At 41.2% G+C, this 24294-nt stretch overlaps 1 protein-coding gene across 1 annotated transcript; it reads right to left on the minus strand.

The window, feature by feature from the left end:
* Positions 1-17048: 17048 nt before the first annotated feature.
* LOC128197864 (uncharacterized) lies at positions 17049-20843 on the minus strand. Its single transcript, XM_052880697.1, has 2 exons — positions 17405-20843; positions 17049-17326 (listed from the first exon to the last, which is right to left on the minus strand). The coding sequence occupies exons 1-2, from the start codon at positions 20841-20843 to the stop codon at positions 17049-17051; spliced, it is 3717 nt and encodes a 1238-aa protein (XP_052736657.1).
* Between the last annotated feature and the right edge of the window lie 3451 nt (positions 20844-24294).

The following is a 24294-nucleotide window of genomic DNA, read 5'->3' on the forward strand; positions in this document are numbered from 1 at the left end:
TAAAAATGTAAATCTCATTCTATGAATTAGTTTTATAAAAGTGAAATAAATTTAAAATTTATTTATGACGAAGGAGAAAACTGTAAAATGATAGTCACTCATATTTTATTTGGCTAATAACTGATATTTTGTTTAGTAATTTTTTTTTTCTTTTTAAGTTTATTGAGAAAGAAAATTTATTTAAAAGATACCACATTAGATTTGAATTCAGTCATATAAAAAATTGATATTATTTTTAATTCAAAATCATAAAACAGTTAATGAGTCTTTATCTTATATTATATGATCTTTACTTTTTTTTTTATTTTTATCTAATATGAAATTTATTGAATTTTCATATAAATCTTGAATATGATATTTTAATTAAAGATTTGAGATTCAGTAACATTCAAACCACCAACAAATGTTAGTGTAAGAGGTTATGCATGGCTGGAAGAAAAAAATGTTTAGTGAAAATCAAGGAAAGTAGTTAAAGAGTAGGCATCATATGTGCATGGTAATTAGAGAATCATGGATTGCTCAATAAAAAGGAAAAGGGTACTTAGAAAACCCTACTTTTCCTTCTCTTACTCTACCAAAAATAGATATAATTTCTTTGGTGGAGCTTTTTTGAAATTGTGAGAATTTAAATAATAAATATTTAAAAGATGATTAAATGTTTATGCCTTTTTATTATAATTATGAAATATTTTATTAATATTTATAGTTTTTATTATGATAATAAATAAATTTACTTTACTTTTTTTAGTTTATTTAAACAATATCTTTTTTTTTCCTTTTTTTACTTCCTACTTTTCATAATCTAATACAACTCAGGATTATTAGATTTGATTGTTTAAATAAATGAAGTGTTGCTTCCCCTGATGTGTTATCACTTTCTTTCGTGTGTTCTGTTGTCCAATATTTTACTTTTACTAGATAATAGTAAAACAATACAACAATATTTTTATAATGAAATATGTAAAGAATCGTTTAAAAAAAAAAAAAAAAAAAAAAAATAGAAGACAAGGGAGGAAGCAACGAGCGCTGCCACAAGGGACAGCAAACGTTGCTTCCCCTTAAAAACAAAAGAAAGAAAAACAAGAAAGGAAAGAGAAGAAGAAGGGGAGAGAAGGGGAGGCAACTGGGAGAATAAAGAGTAGGGTCGGGATTCAGTTTTGGGAAGGGGATTCCTTGCTGCAAAACTGAGAGAAAGGTGAGGTGAGCTGCTGTTGAAGCTGCAAGGAGACTTTGGTGGTGCATTTGGAAGAGTTGAAGAGTTGCTGGAAGTTCTGGGAGAGAAGAAGAGGAGAAATTTTGGGAGTTGGAAGTGATTCAAGGAGATCTTCAAGAGGTAAGGGGAGCTAGATCTTTTGTTTAATTGTTGTAATAGATTGTATTTGATGCAAATATGAGGATTTAGAGATGAAATTGGAGTTACTGGGTTTCTGGAAAACCAGATGTGATTCTGCAGAATTCTGCAGAAACACGTTCGTCCAAAAATGGGGTTCGACCATTTAGGGGTCGGCCAAATTATGAACGTTCGGTATTTTTCTGAACGTTCGCACCAAATTCAGAACGTTCGGTTTTTGTTCTGAACGTTCGTCCTCGTAGCTCGGTTTGCGCGTTCGTCCGAGTGTTCAGCGTTCGTCTTCGGCCTGTTGCTGAACGTTCGTCCAAAGAAGTGTTCGGCTTAAGCGTTCGTCCAAAGTGTTCCGTTTGAGCGTTCGGTTTGTAGGAGTTAGTTAGCGTTCGTCCTTGTTGAGTTTTAATGATATTAGGGTTCGGTCTTAGTAGATTTTGTTTCTGTATGTGTAAATAGTCAGCGTTCGGTCTTATTCTGTTGAGCATTCGGTTGTAGTTTAAATTCTCATTTTGAGCGTTCGGTCTTGGTTTCAATCTGATTGTGAGCGTTCGGTCTTAATTCGATTTCCAATCTTAAACGTTCGTCCATATGGTGTTCGGCCTTGATATTTAAGCGCTAGGTCAAATAGTGTTTAATTCAATAGGGTATTCAATGGTTTAGTGTTCGACCCTGTAGCGTTTAATCTCATAGCGTTCGGCCCAAGTACTAGATCTCAGCGTTCGGTCTAAGTTCTCTATTTCAGTGTTCGATCTTAAGTAGTATTCTTAAGATTTAATCTTGAACGTTCGGTTTTGATGTATTAGTGTGCGTTCGGTTTTAAATTCAGAATCCTTAATTTAGATCTGGAACGTTCGGTTGTAAATTGATATTCGTAAGGTTGGATCATGAACGTTCGGTCTTAGTGTACTAGAAATTGTAGCGTTCGTTCTTTTAGGATTCGGATTTAGCGTTCGTCCAATATGGTGTTCGATAAAATAGCGTTCGGCCTAAGTACTCGATCCCAGCGTTCGGCCTAAGTATCAATCTTAGCGTTCGTTCTTAAAGTGCTTTCGGTGAAATAGCGTTCGGCCTAAGTATCAATCTTAGCGTTCGTTCTTAAAGTGCTTTCGGTGAAATAGCGTTCGTCCTAAGTATCAATCTTAGCGTTCGTTCTTAAAGTGCTTTCGGTGAAATAGCGTTCGTCCTAAGTATCAATCTTAGCGTTCGTTCTTAAAGTGCTTTCGGTGAAATAGCGTTCGTCCTAAGTATCAATCCCAGCGTTCGACCTAATGGTGTGATCAGTGAAATAGCGTTCGGCCTGTTAGTAAATAGCGTTCGGCCTGATAGTATAGGGTTTGATATCGTCCGTCCAAATAGCGTTCGGCCTATTGATTGGTTATTAGCGTTCGTCCGATGTTTGGCAATTAGCGTTCGTCCGTGGTGTTCACTTAATAGCGTTCGTCCTGGGTGGTGAATAGTGCTCGTCCAAATAGTATTTTACAAATAAGTTGGATTCCAAGTTCCTTTGCTCTTGGGTTGAATTATGTGTACCAAAGGGTTGGAATATTGTCTGTGACGTGATTTATTTGAAAATATGTGAATGTATGAAATATGTTGGATTTGTTGTGATAATATGGTGGTATCTGAATATTCATAATTGTGGTTAAGTTTCAAAGTAACAATATGATTCATGGACGTAATTCCATGATCTTCAAGGAGAGGATACATGGTGGTGTTTTGGGGGGTTGTATAGAATGATTACATGGTAGCTCAGTTTTGGGGGTCATCCTGAAGCTCCAATGGTCTTTCTTCTCATATAGAGAGGATTGAACCATGTGGTGAGGAGTAGCAGGAGGTCCTAGTCTTGGGTGCTTCCACATGACCCAAGGTGAGTGATAACGGATTAACCTCGTGATTGTGGCCGGGCGGGAGTGCCCAAAGTTTCACCAGGCGGTAGTGCCAGAGCGGTAGTGCTCAAGTTCCATAAAACCACTACGAGTGCAAGACCCGCCATAGCTCGGTAATCATTCTAGTCCGGACGAGTCGGTCTATAAAGGAACAAGTCGGGTATAAAGTAACAAGTCTTGAGATGTCAGTTTAACATGTTTAGATGAATGTTTACATGTCATGGGAGTGTGTGAAATATAAATCTATGAATGATTGCATGAATTAACTGTGTTGTATGTATAACATGCTTTTATATCTAGCTCACCCTTGCATTGTTTTGTGTTGTGTGCTGTTTGGGTATGTTTCTTTGGCGATGATCATCCACTTGGATGGGAGCAGATGGTGGAGAGGAAACTTTGGGAGCAGCTCTTGAAGGAGACGGCAGTGCTGCAGCGTAGAGTTACTAGTTTTTATTTCGTGAACTCGATTAATTACATTTGGTGTAATTTAAGTTTTAAATTTTCCGTAATTTCCATGGGAGATTCCAATAATCGTATTGTCAATTCCGCACTATTTATTAAGGATGACTGTAATCCTTAATTACTCTTGACTGCTTTCCTGTATTATGCATGATGACGTCCTTATTATATATGCATGATGTATATATTTGGGACGTTACATTTATGGTATCAGAGCAGTTCGTCCTTAGGATGACCTTTGTGTTGTGGGTTTGCCGTGTCTTCTCTGTGAAGACTTAAGTGTAGATGGTATGATTTACCATTTCTTTCAAGTCTATATAGTAAAGTGTGTATCTAACTAGAAGTTTTAAGAACAGAAAACGTCTTAATAAGAGTAATGAGGGTGCACACTCATGACTTTTACCATAGATGGTTTTCCTTTCTTAAATCTGAAGGTTTGAGGTAAGAATGAGTTAGAGTTTTAGTGTTGTTTCCTGTAGAAATTCCTGTCTTGCTCTTGCTTTTGTGGTAGTGTATTATGCTCGATAGTAGTAGAGGAATGCATATTCAAGGGCAACTTGAGTCGTATACCTTTATTGGATTTGGTTTAAGCCTTTGAGACGAGTTCTTGTCTCGAAGATAGGAGTTAGAAGACTAAAAGTTAAGCTTCGGAGGACGAGTGAAGATATTGGAGTTTAGAAGTAATGTTATGGGTGAAGAAAATTTCAAGAAAACAAAGTCAGAAGATCTTATATCGTACGTTCGCAAGAAGTTCAGAGATTAGATTTAGAGAAGCTTTGGATAAGCATGGTTATAACAAGGTTTGAGAAATGAGTTGGGTTTAGTATATCAGTGACGTCAGCAGTCAGAAGAAAGGGAAGTGTGGGTGAGAAAGGAAGTCACGTTGTTTGACTCGGGAGCGACACATTCTTTTGTGTCTAAGGCTTGTGTGGAGAGGCTTGGTTTAGTTATCAGAGAGCTTCCGTGTGATCTGGTGGTGTCTGCACCAGCAGGTGGGTTAGTTAGAACATCTAATGTGTGCTCCAGATGTTCTATCAAGGTAGAGGGGCGCAGGTTCAGAGTGAACCTTATTTGCTTACCTCTATAGGGGCTAGAGGTAATTCTGGGAATGGATTGATTAGCAGCCAATCGTATTCTTTTAGATTGTTGTGGTAAGAAGCTCATATTTTCCAAAGAAGATGAAGACTTGTCGTTATCACTCGGCGCATCGAAGCAAGACATCTTCGAGGGTGCCAGTTGTTTCCTAATCATGTTCCATAAGGATGGGACTTCCAATGTAAACTTTTCAGCTCTTGTGAACCAGAGTGTAGACCTTCTGGTTGTGAATGACTTCATGGATGTTTTCCCTGAAGAAGTTCCTGGTTTACCTCCTCCGCGAGAAGTGGAGTTCTCTATTGATCTGGTCGCGGGAGCAGGACCAGTATCCATGGCTCCTTATCGGATGGCTCCAGCTGAGCTGGCTGAGTTGAAGAAGCAGATTGAAGAGTTGTTAGAGAAACAGTTTATCCGGCCAAGTGCTTCGCCGTGGGGTGCGCCAGTGTTGCTAGTAAAGAAGAAGGATGGTAGCTCAAGGTTGTGCGTTAACTATCGACAGCTGAATAAGTTGACGATCAAGAACCAGTATCCATTGCCGAGGATCGATGATCTGATGGATCAATTGCACGGAGCTACGGTATTCTCCAAGATTAATTTGAGGTCGGGTTACCATCAAATTTTAGTGAAAGCCGATGATGTGCAGAAGACGACATTCAGGTCCAGGTATGGCCACTATGAGTATGTAGTTATGCCTTTTGGTGTGACTAATGCTCCAGCCATCTTCATGGACTATATGAATCGAATTTTTAGACCCTTCTTGGACAAGTTTGTGGTGGTGTTTATAGATGACATACTTGTCTATTCTAAAACTCAAAAAGAACATGAAGATCACCTTAGGGCAGTACTTGAAGTGCTGAGAGAAAGAAGATTGTATGCCAAGTTGTCCAAGTGTGAGTGTTGGATGAAAGAAGTTCCTTTTCTTGGGCATGTGATTTCAGCTGGAGGAATTGCTGTTGATCCCACTAAGGTGCAAGCAGTACTTCGGTGGGAGAGACCTAAGACTGTTACAGAAGTCAGGAGCTTTGTGGGTCTAGCGGGCTACTATCGGCGTTTTATTGAAAGCTTTTCACGGATTTTGGCGCCGTTGACACAACTGACTAGGAAGGATCAATCTTTTGTTTGGACAGACCATTGTGAGACTAGCTTCCAAAGAGCTAAAGAAAATATTGACTAGTGCACCAGTTTTGGTTATCCCTAGCACGAGTAAACTTTTTGAGATTTTCTGTGATGCCTCTCATCAGGGATTAGGGTGTGTACTGATGCAGGAGAAGAAAGGTTTTAGAACAGATGATAAAGGGTGGTTGTAGTATAAGTTGCTAAAGAGAGTATCGAGAATGATCAGAGAAGTTTGGGTTGGTTGAGATGTTTAGAGTTATGAAGTTGCATGTTGTGATAAAGTTAAATTTTCTTTGGGTATGATTTTATGGTGATGTTTAGTGTTCGGCTGAGTTTGATCAAGAGAGAAGTGGATATTGAATGATGGAATGCAGAAGGCAGTAAGTTAGTAAGTTCAGATCAGGTCAAAGGATTGGTATTATTGATTAAGAGTATCTTGAGGTCTAGAGGATTAAAGATAGGGTTTGTATTTTGACGACTCCGAGTTGAAGAGGACAATCTTTGAAGAAGAAGGTTTTAAGTTAATTTGGACGGGATGAGTACAAGAAGAAGTATGAGTGATGTGGCGTTTGTGGAGTTAATCTAAGAGCTCAAGTTTGAAGTTTATATGGAGTGGTTCCTTGACAAGGAAGGAGAACGAAGGTGGTGCATCAAGTGTAGTTGAGCGAAAGATCGAAGCAAGTGTTATGAGAATTCAAGATGTCTGCAAATTGTAAATGAAGAAGAGATGATGTTGTTCTTTCGTAAGTTTGAGGTGTGATTCAAGGGAAGGGTTTTGATTGGTTTTCTGCAACAAGTATGGGATTTTAGGACTTGAAGAAGTGGAATTCACTTTGTAGTGGGGTCTTAGGCAACATCCGCGTCCGGAATTTTTGGGTAGTTCCTGTTGAAGTCGTGTAGTGTAAGAGGAAGATGGAGGTTGAGTTAGAGCAATGATATTTGGACTCAATATAATCATAAGGAGAACTACAAGGTTGAGGAATCGCAAAAGAGAAATAGAGGACATGTTGGCATAGTTTAGTATAAGTCTTGACAATCTGGAGTGATTTTAGGCATGGTCATTTTGTGGAGTAGAAAGCAGTGTTGAGGAAATGGAATGACAAGGCTATTATGCAAAGGGAGAGTTCTTAGAGTTTTTGGAAAGGCCATAAAAGTTCTGAGAAAGATTCTTCGAGGGTGATCTTTTGCTGGTTACAGTTGGCATGAAGGAAGTGTCATTTTAAGTAAATTTGTGAGTAAGGAAGTATGAGGAGCAGAGTAGCTCAGCAGATGATGCTGAGCATGTCATTGTCAGTAATAGGTATGCATGAAGAACTTTCAAAATTGTGGATTAGTAGTTTGTGAGGGACGAATTCTTTGAAACAATATTGGTGTTGTCATATGAGCATGAGTTAGGAGTGTTTTGTAATCTTCAGGAGTCAGAAGTGAGTTTAGGTGTGAAAGAAACATGTATCAGGCAAGGAAGATAAGTGAGCCTTCGGTTGCAAGCTGCATGATCAACTTTAAAGAGAAAAGTATTAATGGCTTTGGAATGGGAAGAGTGGGTCAATGGGCGAAGGAGACTATTTGAGCTGTGGTTTTGAGTTATAGTGGCAATCTAGAGGTAAGATTATGTTAACAGATGGTTTGAACAAAGAGAAAATTTTTCAACTTGTTTCAATAAGCCAAATTTTCGAGGACGAAAATTTTTGTTGTTGGGGAGAATGTAAAGAATCGTTTAAAAAAAAAAAAAAAAAAAAAATAGAAGACAAGGGAGGAAGCAACGAGCGCTGCCACAAGGGACAGCAAACGTTGCTTCCCCTTAAAAACAAAAGAAAGAAAAACAAGAAAGGAAAGAGAAGAAGAAGGGGAGAGAAGGGGAGGCAACTGGGAGAATAAAGAGTAGGGTCGGGATTCAGTTTTGGGAAGGGGATTCCTTGCTGAAAAACTGAGAGAAAGGTGAGGTGAGCTGCTGTTGAAGCTGCAAGGAGACTTTGGTGGTGCATTTGGAAGAGTTGAAGAGTTGCTGGAAGTTCTGGGAGAGAAGAAGAGGAGAAATTTTGGGAGTTGGAAGTGATTCAAGGAGATCTTCAAGAGGTAAGGGGAGCTAGATCTTTTGTTTAATTGTTGTAATAGATTGTATTTGATGCAAATATGAGGATTTAGAGATGAAATTGGAGTTACTGGGTTTCTGGAAAACCAGATGTGATTCTGCAGAATTCTGCAGAAACACGTTCGTCCAAAAATGGGGTTCGACCATTTAGGGGTCGGCCAAATTATGAACGTTCGGTATTTTTCTGAACGTTCGCACCAAATTCAGAACGTTCGGTTTTTGTTCTGAACGTTCGTCCTCGTAGCTCGGTTTGCGCGTTCGTCCGAGTGTTCAGCGTTCGTCTTCGGCCTGTTGCTGAACGTTCGTCCAAAGAAGTGTTCGGCTTAAGCGTTCGTCCAAAGTGTTCCGTTTGAGCGTTCGGTTTGTAGGAGTTAGTTAGCGTTCGTCCTTGTTGAGTTTTAATGATATTAGGGTTCGGTCTTAGTAGATTTTGTTTCTGTATGTGTAAATAGTCAGCGTTCGGTCTTATTCTGTTGAGCATTCGGTTGTAGTTTAAATTCTCATTTTGAGCGTTCGGTCTTGGTTTCAATCTGATTGTGAGCGTTCGGTCTTAATTCGATTTCCAATCTTAAACGTTCGTCCATATGGTGTTCGGCCTTGATATTTAAGCGCTAGGTCAAATAGTGTTTAATTCAATAGGGTATTCAATGGTTTAGTGTTCGACCCTGTAGCGTTTAATCTCATAGCGTTCGGCCCAAGTACTAGATCTCAGCGTTCGGTCTAAGTTCTCTATTTCAGTGTTCGATCTTAAGTAGTATTCTTAAGATTTAATCTTGAACGTTCGGTTTTGATGTATTAGTGTGCGTTCGGTTTTAAATTCAGAATCCTTAATTTAGATCTGGAACGTTCGGTTGTAAATTGATATTCGTAAGGTTGGATCATGAACGTTCGGTCTTAGTGTACTAGAAATTGTAGCGTTCGTTCTTTTAGGATTCGGATTTAGCGTTCGTCCAATATGGTGTTCGATAAAATAGCGTTCGGCCTAAGTACTCGATCCCAGCGTTCGGCCTAAGTATCAATCTTAGCGTTCGTTCTTAAAGTGCTTTCGGTGAAATAGCGTTCGGCCTAAGTATCAATCTTAGCGTTCGTTCTTAAAGTGCTTTCGGTGAAATAGCGTTCGTCCTAAGTATCAATCTTAGCGTTCGTTCTTAAAGTGCTTTCGGTGAAATAGCGTTCGTCCTAAGTATCAATCTTAGCGTTCGTTCTTAAAGTGCTTTCGGTGAAATAGCGTTCGTCCTAAGTATCAATCCCAGCGTTCGACCTAATGGTGTGATCAGTGAAATAGCGTTCGGCCTGATAGTATAGGGTTTGATATCGTCCGTCCAAATAGCGTTCGACCTATTGATTGGTTATTAGCGTTCGTCCGATGTTTGGCAATTAGCGTTCGTCCGTGGTGTTCACTTAATAGCGTTCGTCCTGGGTGGTGAATAGTGCTCGTCCAAATAGTATTTTACAAATAAGTTGGATTCCAAGTTCCTTTGCTCTTGGGTTGAATTATGTGTACCAAAGGGTTGGAATATTGTCTGTGACGTGATTTATTTGAAAATATGTGAATGTATGAAATATGTTGGATTTGTTGTGATAATATGGTGGTATCTGAATATTCATAATTGTGGTTAAGTTTCAAAGTAACAATATGATTCATGGACGTAATTCCATGATCTTCAAGGAGAGGATACATGGTGGTGTTTTGGGGGGTTGTATAGAATGATTACATGGTAGCTCAGTTTTGGGGGTCATCCTGAAGCTCCAATGGTCTTTCTTCTCATATAGAGAGGATTGAACCATGTGGTGAGGAGTAGCAGGAGGTCCTAGTCTTGGGTGCTTCCACATGACCCAAGGTGAGTGATAACGGATTAACCTCGTGATTGTGGCCGGGCGGGAGTGCCCAAAGTTTCACCAGGCGGTAGTGCCAGAGCGGTAGTGCTCAAGTTCCATAAAACCACTACGAGTGCAAGACCCGCCATAGCTCGGTAATCATTCTAGTCCGGACGAGTCGGTCTATAAAGGAACAAGTCGGGTATAAAGTAACAAGTCTTGAGATGTCAGTTTAACATGTTTAGATGAATGTTTACATGTCATGGGAGTGTGTGAAATATAAATCTATGAATGATTGCATGAATTAACTGTGTTGTATGTATAACATGCTTTTATATCTAGCTCACCCTTGCATTGTTTTGTGTTGTGTGCTGTTTGGGTATGTTTCTTTGGCGATGATCATCCACTTGGATGGGAGCAGATGGTGGAGAGGAAACTTTGGGAGCAGCTCTTGAAGGAGACGGCAGTGCTGCAGCGTAGAGTTACTAGTTTTTATTTCGTGAACTCGATTAATTACATTTGGTGTAATTTAAGTTTTAAATTTTCCGTAATTTCCATGGGAGATTCCAATAATCGTATTGTCAATTCCGCACTATTTATTAAGGATGACTGTAATCCTTAATTACTCTTGACTGCTTTCCTGTATTATGCATGATGACGTCCTTATTATATATGCATGATGTATATATTTGGGACGTTACATTTATGGTATCAGAGCAGTTCGTCCTTAGGATGACCTTTGTGTTGTGGGTTTGCCGTGTCTTCTCTGTGAAGACTTAAGTGTAGATGGTATGATTTACCATTTCTTTCAAGTCTATATAGTAAAGTGTGTATCTAACTAGAAGTTTTAAGAACAGAAAACGTCTTAATAAGAGTAATGAGGGTGCACACTCATGACTTTTACCATAGATGGTTTTCCTTTCTTAAATCTGAAGGTTTGAGGTAAGAATGAGTTAGAGTTTTAGTGTTGTTTCCTGTAGAAATTCCTGTCTTGCTCTTGCTTTTGTGGTAGTGTATTATGCTCGATAGTAGTAGAGGAATGCATATTCAAGGGCAACTTGAGTCGTATACCTTTATTGGATTTGGTTTAAGCCTTTGAGACGAGTTCTTGTCTCGAAGATAGGAGTTAGAAGACTAAAAGTTAAGCTTCGGAGGACGAGTGAAGATATTGGAGTTTAGAAGTAATGTTATGGGTGAAGAAAATTTCAAGAAAACAAAGTCAGAAGATCTTATATCGTACGTTCGCAAGAAGTTCAGAGATTAGATTTAGAGAAGCTTTGGATAAGCATGGTTATAACAAGGTTTGAGAAATGAGTTGGGTTTAGTATATCAGTGACGTCAGCAGTCAGAAGAAAGGGAAGTGTGGGTGAGAAAGGAAGTCACGTTGTTTGACTCGGGAGCGACACATTCTTTTGTGTCTAAGGCTTGTGTGGAGAGGCTTGGTTTAGTTATCAGAGAGCTTCCGTGTGATCTGGTGGTGTCTGCACCAGCAGGTGGGTTAGTTAGAACATCTAATGTGTGCTCCAGATGTTCTATCAAGGTAGAGGGGCGCAGGTTCAGAGTGAACCTTATTTGCTTACCTCTATAGGGGCTAGAGGTAATTCTGGGAATGGATTGATTAGCAGCCAATCGTATTCTTTTAGATTGTTGTGGTAAGAAGCTCATATTTTCCAAAGAAGATGAAGACTTGTCGTTATCACTCGGCGCATCGAAGCAAGACATCTTCGAGGGTGCCAGTTGTTTCCTAATCATGTTCCATAAGGATGGGACTTCCAATGTAAACTTTTCAGCTCTTGTGAACCAGAGTGTAGACCTTCTGGTTGTGAATGACTTCATGGATGTTTTCCCTGAAGAAGTTCCTGGTTTACCTCCTCCGCGAGAAGTGGAGTTCTCTATTGATCTGGTCGCGGGAGCAGGACCAGTATCCATGGCTCCTTATCGGATGGCTCCAGCTGAGCTGGCTGAGTTGAAGAAGCAGATTGAAGAGTTGTTAGAGAAACAGTTTATCCGGCCAAGTGCTTCGCCGTGGGGTGCGCCAGTGTTGCTAGTAAAGAAGAAGGATGGTAGCTCAAGGTTGTGCGTTAACTATCGACAGCTGAATAAGTTGACGATCAAGAACCAGTATCCATTGCCGAGGATCGATGATCTGATGGATCAATTGCACGGAGCTACGGTATTCTCCAAGATTAATTTGAGGTCGGGTTACCATCAAATTTTAGTGAAAGCCGATGATGTGCAGAAGACGACATTCAGGTCCAGGTATGGCCACTATGAGTATGTAGTTATGCCTTTTGGTGTGACTAATGCTCCAGCCATCTTCATGGACTATATGAATCGAATTTTTAGACCCTTCTTGGACAAGTTTGTGGTGGTGTTTATAGATGACATACTTGTCTATTCTAAAACTCAAAAAGAACATGAAGATCACCTTAGGGCAGTACTTGAAGTGCTGAGAGAAAGAAGATTGTATGCCAAGTTGTCCAAGTGTGAGTGTTGGATGAAAGAAGTTCCTTTTCTTGGGCATGTGATTTCAGCTGGAGGAATTGCTGTTGATCCCACTAAGGTGCAAGCAGTACTTCGGTGGGAGAGACCTAAGACTGTTACAGAAGTCAGGAGCTTTGTGGGTCTAGCGGGCTACTATCGGCGTTTTATTGAAAGCTTTTCACGGATTTTGGCGCCGTTGACACAACTGACTAGGAAGGATCAATCTTTTGTTTGGACAGACCATTGTGAGACTAGCTTCCAAAGAGCTAAAGAAAATATTGACTAGTGCACCAGTTTTGGTTATCCCTAGCACGAGTAAACTTTTTGAGATTTTCTGTGATGCCTCTCATCAGGGATTAGGGTGTGTACTGATGCAGGAGAAGAAAGGTTTTAGAACAGATGATAAAGGGTGGTTGTAGTATAAGTTGCTAAAGAGAGTATCGAGAATGATCAGAGAAGTTTGGGTTGGTTGAGATGTTTAGAGTTATGAAGTTGCATGTTGTGATAAAGTTAAATTTTCTTTGGGTATGATTTTATGGTGATGTTTAGTGTTCGGCTGAGTTTGATCAAGAGAGAAGTGGATATTGAATGATGGAATGCAGAAGGCAGTAAGTTAGTAAGTTCAGATCAGGTCAAAGGATTGGTATTATTGATTAAGAGTATCTTGAGGTCTAGAGGATTAAAGATAGGGTTTGTATTTTGACGACTCCGAGTTGAAGAGGACAATCTTTGAAGAAGAAGGTTTTAAGTTAATTTGGACGGGATGAGTACAAGAAGAAGTATGAGTGATGTGGCGTTTGTGGAGTTAATCTAAGAGCTCAAGTTTGAAGTTTATATGGAGTGGTTCCTTGACAAGGAAGGAGAACGAAGGTGGTGCATCAAGTGTAGTTGAGCGAAAGATCGAAGCAAGTGTTATGAGAATTCAAGATGTCTGCAAATTGTAAATGAAGAAGAGATGATGTTGTTCTTTCGTAAGTTTGAGGTGTGATTCAAGGGAAGGGTTTTGATTGGTTTTCTGCAACAAGTATGGGATTTTAGGACTTGAAGAAGTGGAATTCACTTTGTAGTGGGGTCTTAGGCAACATCCGCGTCCGGAATTTTTGGGTAGTTCCTGTTGAAGTCGTGTAGTGTAAGAGGAAGATGGAGGTTGAGTTAGAGCAATGATATTTGGACTCAATATAATCATAAGGAGAACTACAAGGTTGAGGAATCGCAAAAGAGAAATAGAGGACATGTTGGCATAGTTTAGTATAAGTCTTGACAATCTGGAGTGATTTTAGGCATGGTCATTTTGTGGAGTAGAAAGCAGTGTTGAGGAAATGGAATGACAAGGCTATTATGCAAAGGGAGAGTTCTTAGAGTTTTTGGAAAGGCCATAAAAGTTCTGAGAAAGATTCTTCGAGGGTGATCTTTTGCTGGTTACAGTTGGCATGAAGGAAGTGTCATTTTAAGTAAATTTGTGAGTAAGGAAGTATGAGGAGCAGAGTAGCTCAGCAGATGATGCTGAGCATGTCATTGTCAGTAATAGGTATGCATGAAGAACTTTCAAAATTGTGGATTAGTAGTTTGTGAGGGACGAATTCTTTGAAACAATATTGGTGTTGTCATATGAGCATGAGTTAGGAGTGTTTTGTAATCTTCAGGAGTCAGAAGTGAGTTTAGGTGTGAAAGAAACATGTATCAGGCAAGGAAGATAAGTGAGCCTTCGGTTGCAAGCTGCATGATCAACTTTAAAGAGAAAAGTATTAATGGCTTTGGAATGGGAAGAGTGGGTCAATGGGCGAAGGAGACTATTTGAGCTGTGGTTTTGAGTTATAGTGGCAATCTAGAGGTAAGATTATGTTAACAGATGGTTTGAACAAAGAGAAAATTTTTCAACTTGTTTCAATAAGCCAAATTTTCGAGGACGAAAATTTTTGTTGTTGGGGAGAATGTAAAGAAACCATCCCACAAGGCTAAGAGTACAAAGCACAAGCACGACACACACATACCCTACAGGATCCTCTAAGGACAGAAACTGCTCTGATACCATAAATGTAACGTCCCAAATATATACATCATGCATATATAATAAGGACGTCATCATGCATAATACAGGAAAGCAGTCAAGAGTAATTAAGGATTACAGTCATCCTTAATAAATAGTGCGGAATTGACAATACGATTATTGGAATCTCCCATGGAAATTACGGAAAATTTAAAACTTAAATTACACCAAATGTAATTAATCGAGTTCACGAAATAAAAACTAGTAACTCTACGCTGCAGCACTGCCGTCTCCTTCAAGAGCTGCTCCCAAAGTTTCCTCTCCACCATCTGCTCCCATCCAAGTGGATGATCATCGCCAAAGAAACATACCCAAACAGCACACAACACAAAACAATGCAAGGGTGAGCTAGATATAAAAGCATGTTATACATACAGCACAGTTAATTCATGCAATCATTTATATTTCACACACTCCCATGACATGTAAACATTCATCCAAACATGTTAAACTGACATCACAAGACTTGTTACTTGATACCCTGACTCGTTGCTTTATAGATCGACTCGTCCGGACTAGAATGATTACCGAGCTATGGCGGGTCTTGCACTCGCAGTGGTTTTATGGAACTTGAGCACTACCGCTCTGGCACTACCGCCTGGTGAAACTTTGGGCACTCCCGCCCGGCCACAATCACGAGGTTAATCCGTTATCACTCACCTTGGGTCATGTGGAAGCACCCAAGACTAGGACCTCCTGCTACTCCTCACCACATGGTTCAATCCTCTCTATATGAGAAGAAAGACCATTGGAGCTTCAGGATGACCCCCAAAACTGAGCTACCATGTAATCATTCTATACAACCCCCCAAAACACCACCATGTATCCTCTCCTTGAAGATCATGGAATTACGTCCATGAATCATATTGTTACTTTGAAACTTAACCACAATTATGAATATTCAGATACCACCATATTATCACAACAAATCCAACATATTTCATACATTCACATATTTTCAAATAAATCACGTCACAGACAATATTCCAACCATTGGTACACATAATTCAACCCAAGAGCAAAGGAACTTGGAATCCAACTTATTTGTAAAATACTATTTGGACGAGCACTATTCACCACCCAGGACGAACGCTATTAAGTGAACACCACGGACGAACGCTAATTGCCAAATGGACGAACGCTAATTGCCAAACATCGGACGAACGCTAATAACCAATCAATAGGCCGAACGCTATTTGGACGGACGATATCAAACCCTATACTATCAGGCCGAACGCTATTTACTAACAGGCCGAACGCTATTTCACTGATCACACCATTAGGTCGAACGCTGGGATTGATACTTAGGACGAACGCTATTTCACCGAAAGCACTTTAAGAACGAACGCTAAGATTGATACTTAGGACGAACGCTATTTCACCGAAAGCACTTTAAGAACGAACGCTAAGATTGATACTTAGGACGAACGCTATTTCACCGAAAGCACTTTAAGAACGAACGCTAAGATTGATACTTAGGCCGAACGCTGGGATCGAGTACTTAGGCCGAACGCTATTTTATCGAACACCATATTGGACGAACGCTAAATCCGAATCCTAAAAGAACGAACGCTACAATTTCTAGTACACTAAGACCGAACGTTCATGATCCAACCTTACGAATATCAATTTACAACCGAACGTTCCAGATCTAAATTAAGGATTCTGAATTTAAAACCGAACGCACACTAATACATCAAAACCGAACGTTCAAGATTAAATCTTAAGAATACTACTTAAGATCGAACACTGAAATAGAGAACTTAGACCGAACGCTGAGATCTAGTACTTGGGCCGAACGCTATGAGATTAAACGCTACAGGGTCGAACACCATATGGACGAACGTTTAAGATTGGAAATCGAATTAAGACCGAACGCTCACAATCAGATTGAAACCAAGACCGAACGCTCAAAATGAGAATTTAAACTACAACCGAATGCTCAACAGAACAAGACCGAACGCTGACTATTTACACATACAGAAACAAAATCTACTAAGACCGAACCCTAATATCATTAAAACTCAACAAGGACGAACGCTAACTAACTCCTACAAACCGAACGCTCAAACGGAACACTTTGGACGAACGCTTAAGCCGAACACTTCTTTGGACGAACGTTCAACAACAGGCCGAAGACGAACGCTGAACACTCGGACGAACGCGCAAACCGAGCTACGAGGACGAACGTTCAGAACAAAAACCGAACGTTCTGAATTTGGTGCGAACGTTCAGAAAAATACCGAACGTTCATAATTTGGCCGACCCCTAAATGGTCGAACCCCATTTTTGGACGAACGTGTTTCTGCAGAATTCTGCAGAATCACATCTGGTTTTCCAGAAACCCAGTAACTCCAATTTCATCTCTAAATCCTCATATTTGCATCAAATACAATCTATTACAACAATTAAACAAAAGATCTAGCTCCCCTTACCTCTTGAAGATCTCCTTGAATCACTTCCAACTCCCAAAATTTCTCCTCTTCTTCTCTTCCAGAACTTCCAGCAACTCTTCAACTCTTCCAAATGCACCACCAAAGTCTCCTTGCAGCTTCAACAGCAGCTCACCTCACCTTTCTCTCAGTTTTGCAGCAAGGAATCCCCTTCCCAAAACTGAATCCCGACCCTACTCTTTATTCTCCCAGTTGCCTCCCCTTCTCTCCCCTTCTTCTTCTCTTTCCTTTCTTGTTTTTCTTTCTTTTGTTTTTAAGGGGAAGCAACGTTTGCTGTCCCTTGTGGCAGCGCTCGCAAATCAATTGCCAAGAAGTGAGCACTCTTGGTTAATCGGTCCACTATTACCCATATTGCATCATGTTTCCGAATGGTGCGTGGCAAATGGGTAACGAAGTCCATCGCGATGCTATCCCATTTCCACTCTGGAATCTCCAACGGTTGCAACAAACCTCCAGGTCTTTGATGTTCCACTTTTGCCTTTTGACAAGTCAAGCAAGAAGCCACAAAATGTGCCATGTCTCTCTTCATACCTGACCACCAGAAGGACTCCTTGAGGTCTTGATACATTTTAGTCATGCCAGGATGCATGCTAAAACGACTTTTATGACCTTCTTCCATGATTAACTTCCTTAATCCTGAGCTGCTAGGGATACAGACCCTGCCTTTGAATCTCAAAATACCGTCGGTCCCCAACGCAAAATCTTTTCCTTGATCAGTTCCAATCAAACTGGATGACGTTTGGAGCTCAACATCCTTCGACTGCTCTTCCTTAATATGCTTCAACAAGTCATTGGACACCACCAAATTACTGCATCTGATGCTGTCAGCTTCAAAATCTACCTGCAACCTCAAATCTCTGAAGCTTTCTACCAACTCTAACTCTCTGACCATTAAGGCTGAAATATGCACTGACTTCCTGCTCAATGCATCTGCCACCACATTAGCCTTCCCAGGGTGATAAAGGAGATCAAAGTCAAAATCTTTAAGAAACTCCATCCATCGTCTCTGCCTCATATTAAGCTCCTTCTGATCAAAGAGGTATTTCAGGCTCTTATGATCGCTGAACACCTGAAATATTGCGCCATACAGGTAGTGTCTCCAAATCTTCAAAGCAAATACCACAGCTGCCAACTCCAAGTCATGAGTGGGATAATTCTTCTCATGAACCTTGAGTTGTCTTGATGCATATGCCACTACCTTCTTTTCCTGCATCAGTACACACCCTAATCCCTGATGAGAGGCATCACAAAAAACCTCAAAAGGTTTACCCGTGTCAGGGATAACCAAAACTGGTGCACTAGTCAACCTTTTCTTTAGCTCTTGGAAGCTAGTCTCACAACAGTCTGTCCAAACAAAAGGTTGATCCTTCCTAGTCAGTTGTGTCAGCGGCGCCACAATCCGGGAGAAATTCTCAATAAAACGGCGATAATAGCCCGCTAGACCCACAAAGCTCCTGATTTCTGTAACAGTCTTAGGTCTCTCCCACTGAAGTACTGCTTGCACCTTAGCGGGATCAACAGCAATTCCTCCAGCTGAAATCACATATCCAAGAAAAGGAACCTCTTCCATCCAAAACTCACACTTGGACAGCTTGGCATACAATCTTCTTTCTCTCAGCACTTCAAGCACTGCCCTAAGATGATCTTCATGTTCTTCTCGAGTCTTAGAATAGACAAGTATATCATCTATAAATACCACCACGAACTTGTCCAAGAAGGGTCTGAAAATTCGATTCATATAGTCCATGAAAATAGCTGGAGCATTAGTCACGCCAAAAGGCATAACCACATACTCATAGTGGCCATATCTGGACCTGAATGCCGTTTTCTGCACATCATCCGCTTTTACTAGAATCTGATGATAACCCGACCTCAGATCAATCTTAGAGAATACTGTAGCTCCGTGTAGTTGATCCATCAAATCATCTATTCTCGGCAACGGATACTTATTCTTGATCGTCAACTTATTCAGTTGTCGATAATCAACGCACAATCTCGAACTACCGTCTTTCTTCTTTACTAGTAACACTGGTGCTCCCCAAGGTGAGGCACTAGGTCGGATAAACTGTTTCTCCAATAGGTCTTCAATCTGCTTCTTCAACTCAGCCAACTCAGCTGGAGCCATCCGATAAGGGGCTATGGATACTGGTCCTGCTCCCGAGACCAGATCAATAGAGAACTCCACTTCTCGCTGAGGAGGTAAACTAGGAACTTCTTCAGGGAAAACATCCATGAATTCATTCACAACCAGAAGGTCTACACTCTGGTTCCCAAGCGATAGAGAGTTTAAATTAGAAGTCTCGTCCATATGAAACATGATTAGGAAGCAGCTGGCACCCTCGAAAATATCCTGCCTCAATACACCAAGCGATAATGACAAGTCTTTATCTTCTTTGGGAAATATCAACTTCTTACCACTGCAATCTAAAAGAATATGATTGGCTGCTAACCAATCCATTCCCAGAATTACCTCTAGCCCCTGCAGAGGTAAGCAAATAAGGTTCACTCTGAACCTGCGTCCCTCCACCTCAATAGGACATCTGGAGCACACATCAGATGTTCTAACTAACCCAGCTGCTGGTGTAGACACCACCAGATCACACGGAAGCTCTCTAACAACTAAACCAAGCCTCTCCACACAAGCCTTAGACACAAAAGAATGTGTCGCCCCCGAATCAAACAACGTTACACACGAAGCTCCAAATAACAAGCAACTACTGACAATTAAATTACCTGCACTGGTTGCCTCAGCCCCAGTCAATGCATAAACTCTCCCGGCTGCCTGGGGTCTGTGTCCACCCCTCTGAATAGGTCTGCCAGCCTGGCGTGGCTGTGGTCCTGACCTCCTAGTAGTAGGACAGTCTCTGGCATAGTGTCCCTCTTGTCTGCAGATATTACACCTCCTATACCCTTCTAACTGGGGGCAAGAACTCTGGAAGTGTGGTCCACCACACCTGAAGCATCTAACGGAACCGGCAGAACTGGATTGCCCCGATGACTGAGAGGAAGAACCCCTGGACCCGAAGTAAGAGGGTCTAGAGAAAGGGGTCTTTCTAGAACTGGAGCCTCCCCGGGATATCACAGGTCCACCAATCCTAAGTGGTTGGCTTTGTTGTCTCTGAGGTCCCTCTGGTTCTCCCTTAGTCTTTTCCATATCACGGGCCATCTCTACCAAGGCGGAGAATTCTCTGATGCGCAATCCCTTCACCAGTAACTTTATATCCTTCCTCAAGCCATTCTCAAACTTGCGACACTGCCATTCTTCATCTATTGACATGGTGGTGAAGCGAAGCAGGTGTTTAAAACGATTTGCATACTCCGACACTAATCTGTTGCCCTGAGTCAACTCGAGAAACTCTACCTCTTTAGCATACCTGACACTATCTGGGAAATATTCAGTGTAGAATTTAGTTCTGAACAACTCCCAAGTGATAGGAGTCTCATTCCTCTCCAATATAGCCTTCACACTGTTCCACCAATGTCCAGCTTCTCCTGTCAGCAAGTACTGGGTGTAGGCCAGCTTTTTCTCATCCGGACACCCTTTGGCTTCGTAGATTCGTTCCATATCCTGGAACCAATGATCGGCCTCATCAGAATTGCACTTGCCACTAAACTTGGCGGGATGATGTTGGAGAAAACTCTCCAAACTCCACTCCTGAACTGGAACTGTAACAGAGGAAGAAGCACCCGGAGAAGGTCTTCCATTAGCCATCATTTCCATGAGGAACTTCTGAGTGTCCTCAGCTGATACTCTTGCAGCTTCTAGGTTCTGAAGAGCGATGGTGTTTTGTCCCACCAATGCAGCATTCTGAAGTTGCATAGCCTCAAGTACAGCCTCAAGTCTTGTGGTGTTCTCATAGGGCTCCGGTTGATAAGGAGGAGGAGAAGGTGATCTAGATTCCATTTTCTGCTCGTACAGAGAAAATACCATTAGTCCAACCCAATGAAACAAGAACAACCATCCCACAAGGCTAAGAGTACAAAGCACAAGCACGGCACACACATACCCTACAGGATCCTCTAAGGACAGAAACTGCTCTGATACCATAAATGTAACGTCCCAAATATATACATCATGCATATATAATAAGGACGTCATCATGCATAATACAGGAAAGCAGTCAAGAGTAATTAAGGATTACAGTCATCCTTAATAAATAATGCGGAATTGACAATACGATTATTGGAATCTCCCATGGAAATTACGGAAAATTTAAAACTTAAATTACACCAAATGTAATTAATCGAGTTCACGAAATAAAAACTAGTAACTCTACGCTGCAGCACTGCCGTCTCCTTCAAGAGCTGCTCCCAAAGTTTCCTCTCCACCATCTGCTCCCATCCAAGTGGATGATCATCGCCAAAGAAACATACCCAAACAGCACACAACACAAAACAATGCAAGGGTGAGCTAGATATAAAAGCATGTTATACATACAGCACAGTTAATTCATGCAATCATTTATATTTCACACACTCCCATGACATGTAAACATTCATCCAAACATGTTAAACTGACATCACAAGACTTGTTACTTGATACCCTGACTCGTTGCTTTATAGATCGACTCGTCCGGACTAGAATGATTACCGAGCTATGGCGGGTCTTGCACTCGTAGTGGTTTTATGGAACTTGAGCACTACCGCTCTGGCACTACCGCCTGGTGAAACTTTGGGCACTCCCGCCCGGCCACAATCACGAGGTTAATCCGTTATCACTCACCTTGGGTCATGTGGAAGCACCCAAGACTAGGACCTCCTGCTACTCCTCACCACATGGTTCAATCCTCTCTATATGAGAAGAAAGACCATTGGAGCTTCAGGATGACCCCCAAAACTGAGCTACCATGTAATCATTCTATACAACCCCCCAAAACACCACCATGTATCCTCTCCTTGAAGATCATGGAATTACGTCCATGAATCATATTGTTACTTTGAAACTTAACCACAATTATGAATATTCAGATACCACCATATTATCACAACAAATCCAACATATTTCATACATTCACATATTTTCAAATAAATCACGTCACAGACAATATTCCAACCATTGGTACACATAATTCAACCCAAGAGCAAAGGAACTTGGAATCCAACTTATTTGTAAAATACTATTTGGACGAGCACTATTCACCACCCAGGACGAACGCTATTAAGTGAACACCACGGACGAACGCTAATTGCCAAATGGACGAACGCTAATTGCCAAACATCGGACGAACGCTAATAACCAATCAATAGGCCGAACGCTATTTGGACGGACGATATCAAACCCTATACTATCAGGCCGAACGCTACTTACTAACAGGTCGAACGCTATTTCACTGATCACACCATTAGGTCGAACGCTGGGATCTAGTACTTGGGCCGAACGCTATGAGATTAAACGCTACAGGGTCGAACACCATATGGACGAACGTTTAAGATTGGAAATCGAATTAAGACCGAACGCTCACAATCAGATTGAAACCAAGACCGAACGCTCAAAATGAGAATTTAAACTACAACCGAATGCTCAACAGAACAAGACCGAACGCTGACTATTTACACATACAGAAACAAAATCTACTAAGACCGAACCCTAATATCATTAAAACTCAACAAGGACGAACGCTAACTAACTCCTACAAACCGAACGCTCAAACGGAACACTTTGGACGAACGCTTAAGCCGAACACTTCTTTGGACGAACGTTCAGCAACAGGCCGAAGACGAACGCTGAACACTCGGACGAACGCGCAAATCGAGCTACGAGGACGAACGTTCAGAACAAAAACCGAACGTTCTGAATTTGGTGCGAACGTTCAGAAAAATACCGAACGTTCATAATTTGGCCGACCCCTAAATGGTCGAACCCCATTTTTGGACGAACGTGTTTCTGCAGAATTCTGCAGAATCACATCTGGTTTTCCAGAAACCCAGTAACTCCAATTTCATCTCTAAATCCTCATATTTGCATCAAATACAATCTATTACAACAATTAAACAAAAGATCTAGCTCCCCTTACCTCTTGAAGATCTCCTTGAATCACTTCCAACTCCCAAAATTTCTCCTCTTCTTCTCTTCCAGAACTTCCAGCAACTCTTCAACTCTTCCAAATGCACCACCAAAGTCTCCTTGCAGCTTCAACAGCAGCTCACCTCACCTTTCTCTCAGTTTTGCAGCAAGGAATCCCCTTCCCAAAACTGAATCCCGACCTTACTCTTTATTCTCCCAGTTGCCTCCCCTTCTCTCCCCTTCTTCTTCTCTTTCCTTTCTTGTTTTTCTTTCTTTTGTTTTTAAGGGGAAGCAACGTTTGCTGTCCCTTGTGGCAGCGCTCGTTGCTTCCTCCCTTGTCTTCTATTTTTTTTTTTTTTTTTTTTTTTTTAAACGATTCTTTACATTCTCCCCAACAACAAAATTTTCGTCCTCGAAAATTCGGCTTATCGAAACAAGTGGGGATAAATTTCTCTCATCTCGTCCTCTAACTCCCACGTAGAGTCGCCCATTCCACTGTTCCAGATAATTTGGACAAGTCTGATAGTTCTCCCTCTAAGTTGCTTGTTTTGACTCTCCTCAATCCTTATTGGTTGCACCTCAATTGACAAATCTTTTCTGACTTGCACATCGTCAACATCAAGCACATGAGAAGGATCAGACATGTATTTTCTCAGCTGAGATACATGGAATACCGGATGCAAGTTCGCTAACTGAGGTGGCATGGCTATCTCATAAGCTACCGGCCCTATACGTCGTAGGATCTGATAGGGGCCAAGATACTTAGGAGATAACTTCCTAGCCCGAATTGCTCTCCCCACACCGGTAGTCGGAGTCACTCGGAGAAACACATGGTCCCCAGCTATAAACTCTAACGGCCTTCGCCTCTGATCAGCATAGGACTTCTGCCTATTTTGAGATGCTCGCATCCTTGCCTGTATAAGCTTCACTCTCTCCGTAGTCTGTTGAACTATCTCTGGTCCCGTTAACACATGTTATCCTTCTTGAAACCAACACAAAGGTGTTCTACAGCGTCTTCCATACAGGGCTTCAAACGGAGCCATACCAATACTGGCATGATAACTGTTATTATAAGTGAACTCAACCAGTGGTAATATCTCGTCCCATACTCCTAGGTGGTCCAAGATACAAGTCCTTAATAAATCTTCAAGTGATTGGATCGTCCGCTCAGACTGCCCATCAGTTTGAGGATGATAAGCCGAGCTCATCTGTAGTCTGCTTCCCATCTCACTCTGAAGAGTCTGCCAAAACCTGGATGTAAACCTCGGGTCTCTATCTGATACAATACTCGAAGGTACTCCATGCAACCTCACTATCTCTTTAACATATAGTTGTGCCAACTTTGTCATAGACATTCGCAAATCAATTGCCAAGAAGTGAGCACTCTTGGTTAATCGGTCCACTATTACCCATATTGCATCATGTTTCCGAATGGTGCGTGGCAAATGGGTAACGAAGTCCATCGCGATGCTATCCCATTTCCACTCTGGAATCT

This window comes from Vigna angularis, chromosome 7, assembly GCF_016808095.1.
Source record: "Vigna angularis cultivar LongXiaoDou No.4 chromosome 7, ASM1680809v1, whole genome shotgun sequence".
Lineage (NCBI taxonomy): Eukaryota > Viridiplantae > Streptophyta > Magnoliopsida > Fabales > Fabaceae > Vigna > Vigna angularis.

Coding starts and splice junctions, on each gene's coding strand:
- LOC128197864 (XM_052880697.1), bottom strand. CDS start 20,843: ATGGTATCAGAGCAGTTTCTGTCCTTAGAGGATCCTGTAGGGTATGTG. Junction 17,327..17,404: donor GAAGTTAATCATGGAAGAAG/GTCATAAAAGTC, acceptor TCTGGTGGTCAG/GTATGAAGAGAGACATGGCA.